Source organism: Zootoca vivipara, chromosome 16, assembly GCF_965207765.1.
Source record: "Zootoca vivipara chromosome 16, rZooViv2.hap1.1, whole genome shotgun sequence".
Lineage (NCBI taxonomy): Eukaryota > Metazoa > Chordata > Lepidosauria > Squamata > Lacertidae > Zootoca > Zootoca vivipara.
This window is the reverse complement of record NC_142599.1, coordinates 4,034,701-4,049,134: the sequence shown is the minus strand read 5'-3', so window position 1 is coordinate 4,049,134 and position 14,434 is coordinate 4,034,701. Positions and strand designations below refer to the sequence as shown.

At 41.9% G+C, this 14,434-nt stretch overlaps 1 protein-coding gene across 1 annotated transcript in view; it reads right to left on the bottom strand.

Moving 5' to 3' along the window:
• Window positions 1-14,434, bottom strand: part of SBNO1 (strawberry notch homolog 1) — a 39,266-nt gene that overhangs the window by 14,984 nt on the left and 9,848 nt on the right. Inside the window, exons 6-16 of the mRNA XM_035098173.3 lie at window positions 13,551-13,647; window positions 12,078-12,238; window positions 11,819-11,952; window positions 11,628-11,718; window positions 10,245-10,406; window positions 9,207-9,342; window positions 9,012-9,117; window positions 7,536-7,689; window positions 5,753-5,935; window positions 5,500-5,597; window positions 1,740-1,891 (exon numbers count right to left, since the gene is read on the bottom strand). Coding sequence (XP_034954064.1) covers window positions 1,740-1,891; window positions 5,500-5,597; window positions 5,753-5,935; window positions 7,536-7,689; window positions 9,012-9,117; window positions 9,207-9,342; window positions 10,245-10,406; window positions 11,628-11,718; window positions 11,819-11,952; window positions 12,078-12,238; window positions 13,551-13,647 — 1,474 coding nt within the window. The remainder of the gene's footprint in view (window positions 1-1,739; window positions 1,892-5,499; window positions 5,598-5,752; window positions 5,936-7,535; window positions 7,690-9,011; window positions 9,118-9,206; window positions 9,343-10,244; window positions 10,407-11,627; window positions 11,719-11,818; window positions 11,953-12,077; window positions 12,239-13,550; window positions 13,648-14,434) is intronic.

The following is a 14,434-nucleotide window of genomic DNA, read 5'->3' as shown; positions in this document are numbered from 1 at the left end:
ACAAAAGGTAATGAGGAGGTGGCTATCACTGAGTGGCATTTACCCCCACTATTCTCTCTATGGGTTGTTAGTAGAGATTTTGTAGATTTTTATTACCATATTTTTCGCTCCATAGGACGCAGCTTATTTTTAGAGGCGGAAAACAAGGAAATTTTTTTTTTCTGGTTTTCCTCCTTTAAAAGGCTGGGAGGAGGGGTGGAAGGGGCTCCCGTCCATCCCTCCTCTTGCCTTGCTGTAAAGCAAGCAGACCTGGAGGACAGCCTCAAGAAAGAGGGAGGGAGGGAAGGAAGGGAGGGGTGTGAGAGAGAAAGAGAGACAAGGAAGGAAGGGGGGAAGGGGGGGAAGAGAGAGAGAGGAAGAGAGGGGGAAGGAGGGAGGGAAGAGAGAGAGAGAAGGAAGGAAGAAAGGAAGGAAGGGGAGAGAGAGAATGAAGGAAGGGGTGAAAGAGGAAGGGAGGAAGAGAAAGGGAGGGAGGGAGGGAAGAGAGAGAAGGAAGGAAGGTAAGAAAGAAGGAGTGTGTGTGTGTGTGTGTGAGAGAGAGAGAGAGAGAGAGAGAGAGAGAGGGAGAGGGAGAGGGAGAAGGAAGGAAGGAAGGAAGGGGTGAGAGAGAGTGAAAGAAAGAGGGAGAAAGAAGAAAGGAAAGGTGGAAGAGGTGAGAGAGAGAGTTGCTGTCCACAGCATGGCAAAGGGGAAGGAAGGGACAGCCCCAAAGCCGTGCTTTGGGGATGCCCCTTCCTCCCTCCCCCTCGTGATTGTGGAGGGGGGGCGGAACAGCCCGATTTCGGGCTGATCCTGCCTCCCCTTCGCCCCTGCCGATCACAGCGGGGGGGGGCGGAGGAGATGTTGCTGATTGCTCCCCACCAACCCCATTCGCGAAAGCAGGCTTGTTTTTGCGAATGGGGTTGGTGGGGAAGTACGAGCAGCATCCCTCTGCCGTCACCGGCTCTGGCAGGGGCAGGCTTGGTAGCCGTGGGAAACCGGCTCTGGGGCGCCTCCTTGACAGCAGACGGGGAGGAGGGAGCTCTACTCCCCGCCCACTCTTCAAGGAGGCGGCCGGAGAGCCCTTTTCCAGCTGTGCGCAGCTCTTGCCTTCGCTCCATAGGACGCACAGAGATTTTCCCTTTCGTGTGTGTGGGGGGGGGAGTGCATCATATGGAGCGAAAAATATGGTATTTACGGATGTTTAAGAAGGTGGGAAACAGCTTCACAGCACAAGTTCAAATAAGGCAGAACTTGCAGTTGAGTGTGGGTAAAAATCAGTGTAGCTTGAATTAGCTCTCCAGTGACCCAGTGCCAAGACTCCCTGCTCTATACCAGTGTTTCCCAACCAGTGTGCCTCCAGATGTTTTGGGACTACAACTCCCATCATCCCTAGCTAGCAAGACCAGTGGTCAGGAATGATGGGAGTTGTAGTCCCAAAACATCTGGTGGCACACTGGTTGGGAAACACTGCTCTATACAACTGGTGATTAGTTTTCCTTGCACACCTGTGAACATAGTTACTTGCTAGCTTTTCCTATTTCATTTCATTTCATTCCAATATTCAAGGTGGCGTACATGGCTCTTCCCCTCATTTATTCCCCACAACAACCATGTAAGGTAGGTTAGAAAGTGACTGGCCCAAGTTCACCCAGTGAGCTTCATGGCCAAGTGGGGATCTGAAACTTGGTCTCCCAGGCCCTAGTCCAACACCCTAACCACTATCTTAACTATATTAGAATAGCATTACAACTATGTACCTTTGCGTTTCTTCATTTTGTCCTCCTTGCAAGGACTGTCTCTAGGAGAGTTGTTATTACTTTGAGCAGACAAGTCGATTCCCAGCAAGCTAAAAAGCTTCTTCCTGTCAGGAGCTGGGAAATGTTTCTCAATGAGAGACTGAAATACTCCCCTGCAGATTTAAAAAAAGAAAAAAGAGTTTTGCTTGGTTTAATGGGCAACCTAAAATTTCTCTTCTCCCAGCATTTTTAAATGCTGCTGTTTATGTAGTATCTTATTGAAGGTCTGACTTGTTTCAGGCAGACACTATTAAATCTCAGTTCAGTCTGAACTGCCATACCAAGAGTGGCAATGAATCAGATAGGGACTGGTTAGTCTTGGGTCAATATTGTTCAAAAGAATCACAGAATCATAGAGTTGGAAGAGACCAGAAGTCCAGTCCAACCCCCTGCCAAGCAGGAAGACCATCCACAGTACCACATCGTGGCAGAAAATTACGAAGGACCATAACTTGGCATGTGAGTCACCAAAAGCACACTATATTATATGCTGCTTGAACAAAGTCCAATCCACTAGGAAACCGAAGACCTTAGAAACCATCTCCCCTCTTACATAGAATTGCAATTTCTACAGCTCCAGAGGCAAACCGATCACATAAAGTAATAGTAACACTTTATTCTGCCTTGATCAGATCACACCTAGAGCACTATTGCCTTGATCAGATCACACCTAGAGTAATAGTAACACTTTATTCTGCCTTGATCAGATCACACCTAGAGCCACTGTGTCCAGTTCTGGGCACTACAAGTTAAGGATACTGACAAACTGGAATGTATGCAGAGGAGGGTGACCAAGATTATCAAAAGTCTGGAAACCATGCCTTATGAGGAATGTTTAGGGGAGTTGGGTAAGCTTAGCATGGAAAAGAGGAGACTATAATAGCCATCTTCATATATCTAAGGGCTGTCAAAAGCTGTTGCAAGCTTGTTTTCTCCTGCTCAAGAGGGCAGGACCCAAACCAATAGATGCAAGTTAAAAGAAAGGAGATTATGACTAAACATCAGAACAGGGGTCAGCAAACTTTTTCAGCAGGGGGCCGGTCCACCGTCCCTCAGACCTTTGGGGGGGGGGGCGGACTATATTTTGAAAAAAAAAAATGAACGAATTCCTATGCCCCACAAATAACCCAGAGATGCATTTTAAATAAAAGGACACATTCTACTCATGTAAAAACACCAGGCAGGCCCCACAAATAACCCAGAGATGCATTTTAAATAAAAGGACACATTCTACTCATGTAAAAACATGTTGATTCCCGGACCGTCCGCGGGCTGGATCTAGAAGGCGATTGGGGCCGCATCCGGCTCCCGGGCCTTAGTTTGGGGTCCCCTGCATCAGAAATAACTTTCTGACAGAGCTGTTTGGCAGTGGAATGGACTCTTTCAGGAGGTGTTGGACTCTCCTTACTTGGAGGTTTTTAAGCAGAGGTTGGATGGCCATCTGCCATGGATGCCTTAGTTGAGATTCCTGTATTGCAGTGGGTTAGACTAGATGACCCTTGGAGTCGCTTCCAACTCTACAATTCTATGATTCTATAAACAATGGTGCAGCAGAAGGCTGCATAATTAAGAGAACATTCTGCAGTCAGATATGATTTTTTTAAAAAATAACTAACTTAAAATTAGCCTACAAGGTGCCGCTATACCCAGCAAAGTCACTGTGCAAGTGGCATGACTTCTGCTTCTTTTTGTCTCACAAGCCACATACACCTCAAATCTGCTCCAGGGGGTCCTCTCAATACACCAGAGCAATTTGGGGTGTGCAGGGGGAATATGCTCTGGTGTGGAAGCAAAGGTTGCTCTACTTATGCAATGACTTTGCTAGATACAACCCAGTGAATACATAAACTTATGTACAGCACCCATAATGAAATTAAAGAGACTTGTAGCAGCTATGCGATGATTTTAAAGCTGGGACTAACTTTTCCTCAAGATAAAAGATCAATTCAGTTATGTAATATTCTGTCCTATTGTTCTTAATAACTGTATGCGCTCATTCGGATTTCAACAGTTTCCAGAGCTACTCACACTCTGGTAAGCTCAACATTTATGATGTATGTGGAGCTGCCTATGAAATGATACAGTATTGATATTGCAGCTGGTTCAAAATAGAGCAACAAGGGTATTAACTGAGAGTTTTGATCCTATTATGCCAATCCTTTTCCAGCTGCAAGTCAGTTTTCAGGCCCCAATTTAAAGAGCTGGTTTCAATCTAGAAGTTCCTGATGGCTTGGGACAAAGTTCACATCCTCCCATATATACTTATACCTCCCATATATACCTATCCAAACCTTTAAATCCACTTTCAGAACCCTAATCTATATGCCACCACCGAATGCAGTGAAGTTTTGAAATAGTTTCTCCAAAGAGGTTTGCCTGGCACCTTCTTTATGGACTTCTAACACCACATGAAGATCTCTTAAACTTGTGTTTTAAACCAACCCTAAAGGTAAAGGGACCCCTGACCATTAGGTCCAGTCGTGGACGACTCTGGGGTTGCAGCGCTCATCTCGCTTTACTGGCCAAGGGAGCCGGCGTACAGCTTCCAAGTCATGTGGCCAGCATGACTAAGCCACTTCTGGCAAACTAGAACAGCGCACGGAAACGCCATTTACCTTCCCGCTGGAGCGGTATCTATTTATCTACTTGCACTTCATGCTTTCGAACTGCTAGGTTGGCAGGAGCAGGGTTGGCAGGAGCAACAGGAGCTCACCCCGTCACGGGGATTTGAACTGCCGACCTTCTGATTGGCAAGCCCTAGGCTCTGTGGTTTAACCTACAGTGCCACCCGCATTTCATATTATTTTTATTCTTAGTGGTAAATGTTTTATTCTTTCTCTACTGAAATGTTTTTGTTTTATTTTTTATTACTGTATTTTGTATTTTAATATTATATTTTGTTTGTAGGCTACCCAGACAATATTCATTGATGGGTTTCTTTAATAAATTTAGTAATAAATTAGAAGGAATTGGGTGGAGAGCTTAATGTAGTACAGGCAATGACCATTTTGTGCGTGTCCAACTGACACACGACTGCCAAAACACAGGTCCTTTCGAACCTGGAAGAGGGCAGAATGGGACCACAACAGGGCGAGGAGGGCTTATGTGTGCTCCGCCGGCATGTGAAGGGGCCAGGAGCAGAACCCCAATGCAAAATGAACACTGCCTGTAGTTGACCTTACACATTGTAGCAAATGGATAGCAGCTGTCACATGTTCTCCGATAGAGACTCATGATTTTGGTTGAAATGTTCAAAAAAATGGTCCTGGTTTGAATTCTTGGATATTTAATCTTAAATCTGTTAATATTAGGACTTTGGACTCAACATGCAATGCATTTGGAACTGAAAAGGCCTTCTGATGTTTCACTGTGTGCACCTGCTCTGAATAGGACATACATCACATGATGACAACTCAAGAGCCCCATCACATTTTATTAAGACATTCTGATAGCTTGGGGTGAAGAAAAAAAGGCAGATGCAGGACAAACATCTCCAACATTTGCAGTTTTAAAACAGCATTGAAAGACTAAGTACAGTTGATTAGCCTGCCCTCTTCCTCCTCCACTTTAGTGAGCCCTCCCTCCCTTCATGTTCAATTTTTAGTAAGCTTGCTGGCGAAACCTATACAGTATCGATTTTTATTGTACAGTTATCTGCATTTTCCAAGAACTTGAAAAACTAAGTTACTTCTCCCAGATTTGTATGACTGATAAGTCTTACTTTGCTGTGGAAACGAAGTCATTCAGTTCCCCACCACCTTCTTCCAAAGCTTCTAAGGTTCTTGCTTCCCCTGTGGACTGCAGCCCAATGACTACACACTGGAGAGAGAAAAGTGAGGTTTAAAGCTCTCCCAAATATACAAAGCCTACCCAACCCCATCCATCCACACACATCAGGTCACTCTGACATTTCCCTGAGAAAATGAAGCCATGTTTTGAAAACATTCTAGAGTCAAGGCCAACCTGAAACTTACTTTGCCATTCTTTATTTCTTCTCGTGCCAGCTGTACCACCCTTTTCACTTTGGAAGCTATGCAGAGGTATTTGAAGAATCTCTGGTGGGCAGACCAGAACTGGCCCCACATAGACTTCTTCATCCGCTGCTCAGCATCAATGAGGTCGGCGGCTTGCTGGAATTTCTCCCTGGCACTTACCCACTGAAAAAGGAACACCAGAAATTTTTCTATAAGTAAACATGATGAACTTCTACAGTGTAACTTTACCATCACAGCAAGATTAACCTGAGATGATTTGTCCAAGAATGTTTCAGTTTATCACAGTTCTTTTCTAACTTGCTACCTTCAGGGAATCAAGGATGTGTTGTTCTAAGGTGCTTAGTCAATTCAGAAAGAGTGCTGCCAAAAACTACTGGACCTCAGTGTTGCCTTCTATGAGTTGAATACACCCTAAAATGGAAGCCGGAACCTGGTGCCCTCCAGATGTTGGACTACAGCTTTGATTTTCTCGAATAACTGTCCATGCCGGCTGGTGCTGACAGAAGTTAGAAATCCAACAACATCTGGAGAGCCACAAATTCTCCATTCCCACCCCAGAATATAAGGTAAAGGGACCCCTGATCATTAGGTCCAGTCGCGACCGACTCTGGGGTTGTGGCGCTCATCTCGCTCTACTGGCCAAGGGAGCCGGCGTACAGCTTCCAGGTCATGTGGCCAGCATGACAAAGATGCTTCTGGCGAACCAGAGCAGCACACGGAAATGCCGTTTACCTTCCCGCTGTAGCGATACCTATTTATCTACTTGCACTTTGACGTGCTTTCGAACTGCTAGGTTGGCAGGAGCTGGGACCGAGCAACAGGAGCTCACCCCGTCGCGGGGATTCCATAGTGCAAGCATGTCTCAATCCAGAGAATTTACATGTAGCACTGATATCAATGGGCTAAGTTAGTCATGACTAATTTGAGTTATTTAAAATATTATTTATCATTGTTATATCAATCTCAGAGTAGAATAAATAAATTTAAAACACACCCCTTAAAGAACCAAGTGGTATTAGTCTTAACAGGCAACATGAAATTAACAGGCTTCAAATGGGTATTTGTTTGGGTAACAAAGAGTAAGGTCTTCAGTTGATAATGAAAACTTATCAGTTATGTGTCAGGTGGAAGAAATTCCCCAACTGGAGCATCACAACCAAGAAGGATCTTTCTCAGGTTACTGCATCATATGCTTCAACATCTCTAAGAGGGCCGCCACTACAAACCTTAATACAACCCTTTAGGTAAGAGCAGAACCACTGTACTGCCAACTGCCAACCTACAGAGCCAATCTAGAAAAATACCATGGGTGTTGGTATTAAGAGCTGCTGCGAGATTAAAGAGGAGAAACAGGGTGGCACCTCTCCTTCCGCTATCCATCAGAGCAGCCAGGGCTGACTCAGTCCCTAACTCAGGCCTGAACCCCAACTGGAATGAGTCCAGATAACCTGTTTCCTTCAAGAGTATATGGATGGCCATCACCCTCTTGAGCACCTTCCCCAAGAACATGTGCAACTGGGCATCAGCTTTCACAAACTGCTGGGTTCACTCCCCTCTCCCCACAACCGAGGAGCCGGCACACTACTGCATCTTTAAGAGTGGCAGTCACCTCCCCATCCTGCAAATATTGATTTACCACACCTTGGACCCACCTGGTCAGCCACCCTTTATCAGTCTGGATTAGGGTCTGTGTGTTCAACTACAATTCAAAAGGTACAGTGCCTAGTTTAACATGTAAGATGCTGTATTTAAATACACTTACCATTTTTACAGATTTATTATACATTTTAACATAGTGATGTGAAAGCTGAACCTCATCAATTTTGAAGGTTACACCCGAAAAGCTCAGCTGCCTTGCTATATACATTCCTCGTAGCTTCATATCCATAGCAACAATTTCCATGGCACCTACACCTCTGAAAACAAAAACAAACAGAAAGAAACCATCAAGGTAATTGATTAGATGGAAATTATTTTAAAATAGAGAATTTTTGGATTTATTAGGGAAAGCTAATGATTGTATGAAAGCCTGATTAAATATGATTTTTTCAATGGAACAAATATCTTCAAGCACTATCACAAAATGACACCACCACAAGACTGAGTTGCAAGCACCATATTTTTAAAACACATTATAGACATGAGAAGGGAGAATCTGTCAAGCTTTCTATTATTTACATCTATGGAGACAAGATGTTACACGACATGGACTTTGCCTCAAATAAGAAAGTCTCCTGGGACCATACAACTGAGGAACCAGAAGGCATTCTCACCCCTTCCCGTGCCTGAACAGTTAATGTCAACTGAGTGGAGAAATGATAATAGGGCCTTCTGGAGCCATCTGATTTCAGTATACAGCAAGAGAGACTTGTATTGCAATTTAATGTCACCAGACCCATGCTGTATAACACTCCTCCAGCAGATTCAGCAAGCACCCTCAACTTTTGACTGAGGCACCTCTTGAAGACTTTTTCATGCCAACAGGCCTGTGCAGCTATTTAAAACTTTCTTGACTAGTCACTTTAGTAATTGTTTTGGACCATTTATATTGGTGTTTTATGTCTGATTGTTATACCACAGCAATATTTTAGTATGGTGACATATACTTTTATAAAAAAATAAAACTTTCAAGTGACACAATGCAATGCAATATCTGCTTTTGAAAGTAGAAATGGATCCTTTACTTGCCATCATTGACAGAGACCTCTACAGACAAGATCCTCCCACAACAGCTTTTGCAACTCTAGGAAGTTTGGCACTGAACTGAATAGTCTTCATATTTAGGTATTCTACTCACAAGCATGCATTTTGAATAAGGCAATTCACTATATTTCACTAGAAAGCAATTCAGATTTTCCTACAGCGTCTCCATTTTGTTTCATGCAGTTCCCCAGATTTAGTATAGTATAAGTCTCATTTCTGAGTCACATTAAATACTCCTCCCTCCTCTGTCTAGGAATTAAACGTTTGTTCTTATATCCTCTGGCAAATAATGTTGCCTTCAAATTCAAGCCCTGAGTTGTCCCCCTAAAACAGGGAAATATTCAAGTCATGTGCAACTGGATAACAAATAACACCTCATATGAAACTGTCTTATAGTGTCAAACCATACCCATGAGCCACCTTACTGAGGATAACAATTTTCATGCTGGATCTTCATATAAATCTTGAGCTCTACCACATAGTTATAGCCTGCATATTAAACAACAAGAGTTGACATATGGAGTCAACAACTTACCTTCTTTCAACAGCCTGAATAAAGTCACTGAACTCCCTAAATGGAGTTCCTTCACCCCATATCCCAAGGCGGTTCATATATGCCATATTGCGTGGCTCAGATGCACCTGAAAACAAATATCTAGATTAAATTTCATACCTTTCCACCATCTTAAGTAACAAAACAACAACACCACATTTAAAACAGAATACATACCTGTGGCGCTAGCATAGACAACTCTGGCTTTTGGCAATTTATTCTGCAGCTCCAGAACTGCCAAACCTGTCTTAGTTGGTTTTGACGACCCAACAGGACAAAGATTTTTAGCCTTGTGACATTCATCAAATACTATCTGAACATATTGTTAAGGAATAGACATTAATAATAAGAATAATCTTACTCCCAAAGCAGTTTTAACTTACAGTGAAACAGAAAGATTGGTCATAAAGTTACCCAATTTTAAAGAAATAATGCAGCACAACCCTAAGCACTTCTCCTTGCAAGTGAGCCTCACTATGTTCAGTTGGACTTTCTCCCAGATAAATTGGATAGGATTGCAATGGCAATTAATCATACACGTTTTAGTCAATCAAATGTGCATATTGGTTGTTTTGGTATGACGTATATATGGATGTGTTTCAGTGGACACCTTGTAAGATCATTCCTTCTATTTGGAAAATAATGAGGAGTGCCTCAAAACAATGATTACCATATACAGTTTTTAGAAGTACAGTGGTACCTCGGGTTACAAACTCCGCTAACTTGGAAATAGTACCTCGGGTTAAGAACTTTACCTCAAGGTGAGAACAGAAATCGTGTGGCGGCAGCGGGAGGCCCCATTAGCTAAAGTAGTATCTCAGGTTAAGAACGGACCTCCGGAATGAATTAAGTTCGTAACCAGAGGTACCACTGTACTGTACTTTTATTAACAATAGTTATTGCAAGTAAGAAAAGGTGCTCCATCTGGACAATCTACTAAGAGCTAAAAAGTCAATCAAATACTGCAGCTTAAAGATCAGTTTAACTTTTTATTAATTAACTAAACATCCATGTCTTTGCATTTAATTATAAATACAAAAGTTTGACTGCTTGGAAACACTTCTACATTTGACAAATACCTTTTTCAAGTGACTGAGAGTCCAATAATTTAAAATCAGCAAGACACACATGCTTAACAAAGTGAGTGCTAGCACAGTTTTAAAGAGCTATGGGAAGAATCTGCTATTGTACCGGGTTAGAACACTGAAAAGATACAACTCCATCAAAGTCATCTCCGCACCAGTGAAGAAGTTGTTTGAGCCTGGTTTTATATTTACCCCCAGACTGACTTTCTCCAATAAGAGAGGAATAGGTGGCAAATATGACACCTTTCTTCACACTCCCGTTGTGTTTTGAAGAAATTTTTCCATATTTGAACTAAAATAAAAATACTATATTAGTATAAAAGACACCCTGCAACTGGCACAACTATTAGTTCCTTAAACTTCATTTACAAACTTGTACATCCAACATTCAATTTCCATCAATATAATCATTGTAAAGTTGCAACAAGATGCACATAACCAATATAAGCAGCAATGTTAAGTGCAACACAGTGATCTTAATACTTATACTTTCTCTTACATAGACTCTGTTTTTAAAGCTAAAGTTTAGTAGGGATACTGCAGGATTTTGTCTGGTACACATTTTTTAATGAACTGACTTGATTTGTACTTCCCAGACCAATACACAGATTGTAGCAGTTATCTTTCAGTTTTTGCACTTGTTCACATTTTGTGACAAATTTCATGGCCCAAACATGTTCCAAAATGCTTATTTTATAACAAAAGGCATAAAGTAAAGAATACTGTAGTGTGGTTAAGAAAATTCACAATTGATGCAGAACAGAGGACAAAGTGGATTTATGAGTGAACACATGCAAAACAGAAGTGGACTGGAAATAGACCTGTCCATTCCCAATTAGAAACCTGCACAAATGCAGTCATTTCCAAGAACTTATTAAAATGTTATGCAGAGCTTCCGCCCAGATCAATAAGACTCTTTTCCACTGTATATTTAACATCTAGTTGCCAATAACTCATTTGTTACAAGAATTTTACTGCTGCAAGTTTAATAGCGGATTTGTTAAGTATATGAATGTATAACAGAGATAATTAAGACATGGAGACTCATGTAAATGACGATTCATAAAACTAATCATATTAATTAATTAATTACTCTAGCAAGATCTCAAATACTGTAAAGCAAAGGACTAAAGAAGCATTTCCCACAACTAAATTTGTTGAGAACTACAAATTTCAGTGGAAGTGTTCAGAAGCAAATTACTACCCAAATAAACTCTAGAAAGCTCAAGCAATTCTCATGTGTTTTAATAACTAGACAGTACCCCCCACCCCAATCCTGAAATGCCCATCAAGCCTGTAGCAGGGCTCTAACACCATGCCAACATGATTTTATAATACTGCACTGGATTAGTGGCATTCTAAGCAACTGTGTGCCAGTACAGCAACTTAGGCAGGAAGGCAATAAACAGCAGGTTTTAGCATGTCTAAGATATACAGCATTGACATAACATGCATCTCACACAAGCATACCTAATACTTTGCTTCAACTGTACATAGCAAAAAAATTCCACACCTTGTTTAATGAATGAACCAAAATGTTTTTTGCTCCAATATCTCTCAGATCTCTTTCTGCATCATATTTCAGATCATTTGAAACACTAAACCTAGAAGAGAGCAAACACAACTGTGAAGATACAGGCAAAAAAATTGTTAAGGATCTTGCTTACGTAGCATTTCCCCCCTATTTAAGTGACCTCTACTTACCACACTGCCCTTTTTCTACCCAAGAGGTAGTTCTCATATATTATTCCAGCTATGGTCCTTCCTTTTCCTACACCTGCACCATCACCTATCAAGAAACCAGCTCTGTCTCCATTGGGTAGGAATGTTTCATGTTGCTGCAGAATGTTACAAAAAGCAAGATAAAAGATTCAGCATAGCAGAAGTTACATGCCAACCCCACACCTTCTGTAGCTGAATCGGAACTTGGTTCGTTTTGAGTAAACATGAAACCATGACGTACCTGTGCTGCGTATGTAACAGCTTCAAGCTGCAATGCTGACAGCCAGCCACTATCAATACTCTCTTCAGGAATTGAAGACTTATACCAAACTTCTGGAGGGGTAACACTGGAGAGAGAGCTGGTTTCTACCACTGGATCAGGATGACGCAGACCAATTTTTACTGTTTGTAGAATATAATACAAATATTATAGGCAACATCCTATCAGAGGTTACTTCAGCAACAGATAAATTTTTAGTGATTCTAATTCAAACATTTGCTCTTAATAAAACTAAAGCTAAGAACGGCTCTAAATACAAGGCTCTTAATCTACAAAGACAGCAGGAATTCTGAGGGTTTATGAAGTACAGGACAGTAACTAGAGTTCTATCTCAGTGTGACTCATGATTTATATACAGCTTTGTTTGCAAGATTTACATGTGATGTAACAAGCCTAGCCCCATTTCCTGAAGAAATGCAAGGGACTAAAGATGCTCAAAAAAAAAAAAAATTAGGTGAGCACATGATAAAGCCACCTTGCTGATGAGGTTTGAGTTGGTAGAATGCCTGGATGGGAGATCCCATGTATGTCACCTTGAGCTCCATGATGGAAGATGCAGGACATAAATGTACTCAACACATGAAACAAACATCTGCGGGTTGCTTACTCAAACAAGAAGCAAAAATGCCCTGAAGAAATAATCCACTGAAGTGATATCCTAAAAGGCCCCTTGGATAAACACAAAGGCAATTCTGCCTATGGAAGGAATTCCCTCTCCTAAATTCCTGCAATTCCCCTTGGGCAGCACGTACAGTCAAACCTCATTTTGTGGACGGGATCCATTCCGGAGGCCCATCCGCAACCCAAAAATGACGCATGTCGAAGTGCCGTGTCTGCGCGCGGGGTGCAATTTAGCGCTTCTGCACATGCATGAGCGGCAAACCCGGAAGTAACTCGTTCCGGTACTTCCAGGTTTGCCGTGGATGTTCGCTGAAGCGGGCGCATAACAAGGTTTGACTGTACTTCCATTTGTGTAACTATCCAGTATGTTTTATTACATCATTCGAGCCCCCTCAACATTAGGACAGAAAACATTTAGAGATCTGCGAAGGGCGAAGAAGGCAGATGTTCACAGTGACATCCTTTATGGACTGTTCCCCCCTTTATGATTTTATTGTCTAAATTATGTCAATGAAGGCTGAATGAATCTAGAGATCTGTTGGGACCCAGTCTTCAAATGAAAAGAGGTAGGAGATATACAAATACACACGACAACAATTATCTACTTACAAGAAAGATATTGGTATAGCTGTGTAGTTTAATAGTTTAATAATAATAATAATAATAATAATAATAATACCCCGCCCATCTGGCTGGGTTTCCCCAGCCACTCTGGGCGGCTTCCAACAGAAAAATAAAATAAAATAATTGATTAAACATTAAAAGCCTCCCTAAACTAAGCAGTTGAATAACCTATACAGTTGAATAACATACATTTTATGGGCATGTACTCTGCATAGGTCTCTGCATGACCCATTTCTTCTTCATCTTCTTCTTCAGGCTCTTCTTCCTCTTTTGCTACTGGCACTTTCTGCAGCAAAGATGAATATTTGTTAAATTGTGTACAGAAACAGCAACACTAAAGACTAATCAGCCAGATTGAGCCAAAAGACTCTGCTACACCAACAGAGAAGAATGCCTATCTTTTAAAAGTACTATTTGTGCTGCAGGCTATGGTGGACAATGGGGTTCGCTCTTCCTGAGCAACCTGATTGCTGCGAGGGGGCGGGAAGGGAGCACTGGCAAAGCACCCTCTCTAAAAAGCCCAAAAGGAAAATTCGGGTTCCGAAGGCTCCAGTGGTGCCAGGAATGCCCTAGAGGAGAGAGCCGTGGGAGCTCTGAGTCTGAGCACAGTCACACGGCATGATCAAGATTTCACAACAAAATGCTTCAAGTGCCGCCATTAAAGCAGCGACTTCTCTAAAAAGGAAAGGGAATTCGGACCAATTCGGACATGGTCATCAAAAAACAAAACACATTTGATAAGACTATATCAATTGGATCCACACCAAGGAGGGAAATAGGAGGTCCCTCCTGTAAGCAGCTATTGATCTGCATAGAATAAAATCTGCAGGGACTAAGAGAAGAATAAATAAAATACTCGCTAATGATTTTTCTTTTTAAGCATTCCAGTGGATGAATTGAATTAACACTGTGATTTGAGCTAATACTGGATGCATAAATTTAAGGCTTTAAAGTTCTTTTCTGGCAAGCTTGCCAAACTGCAAATGTATTTAACACATTGGAAAGGTAAGAGAAGAGGGATGTGAACTTTGTGGATTATCGATCTTAATACTTTAAAGAAACATCTTTATTTC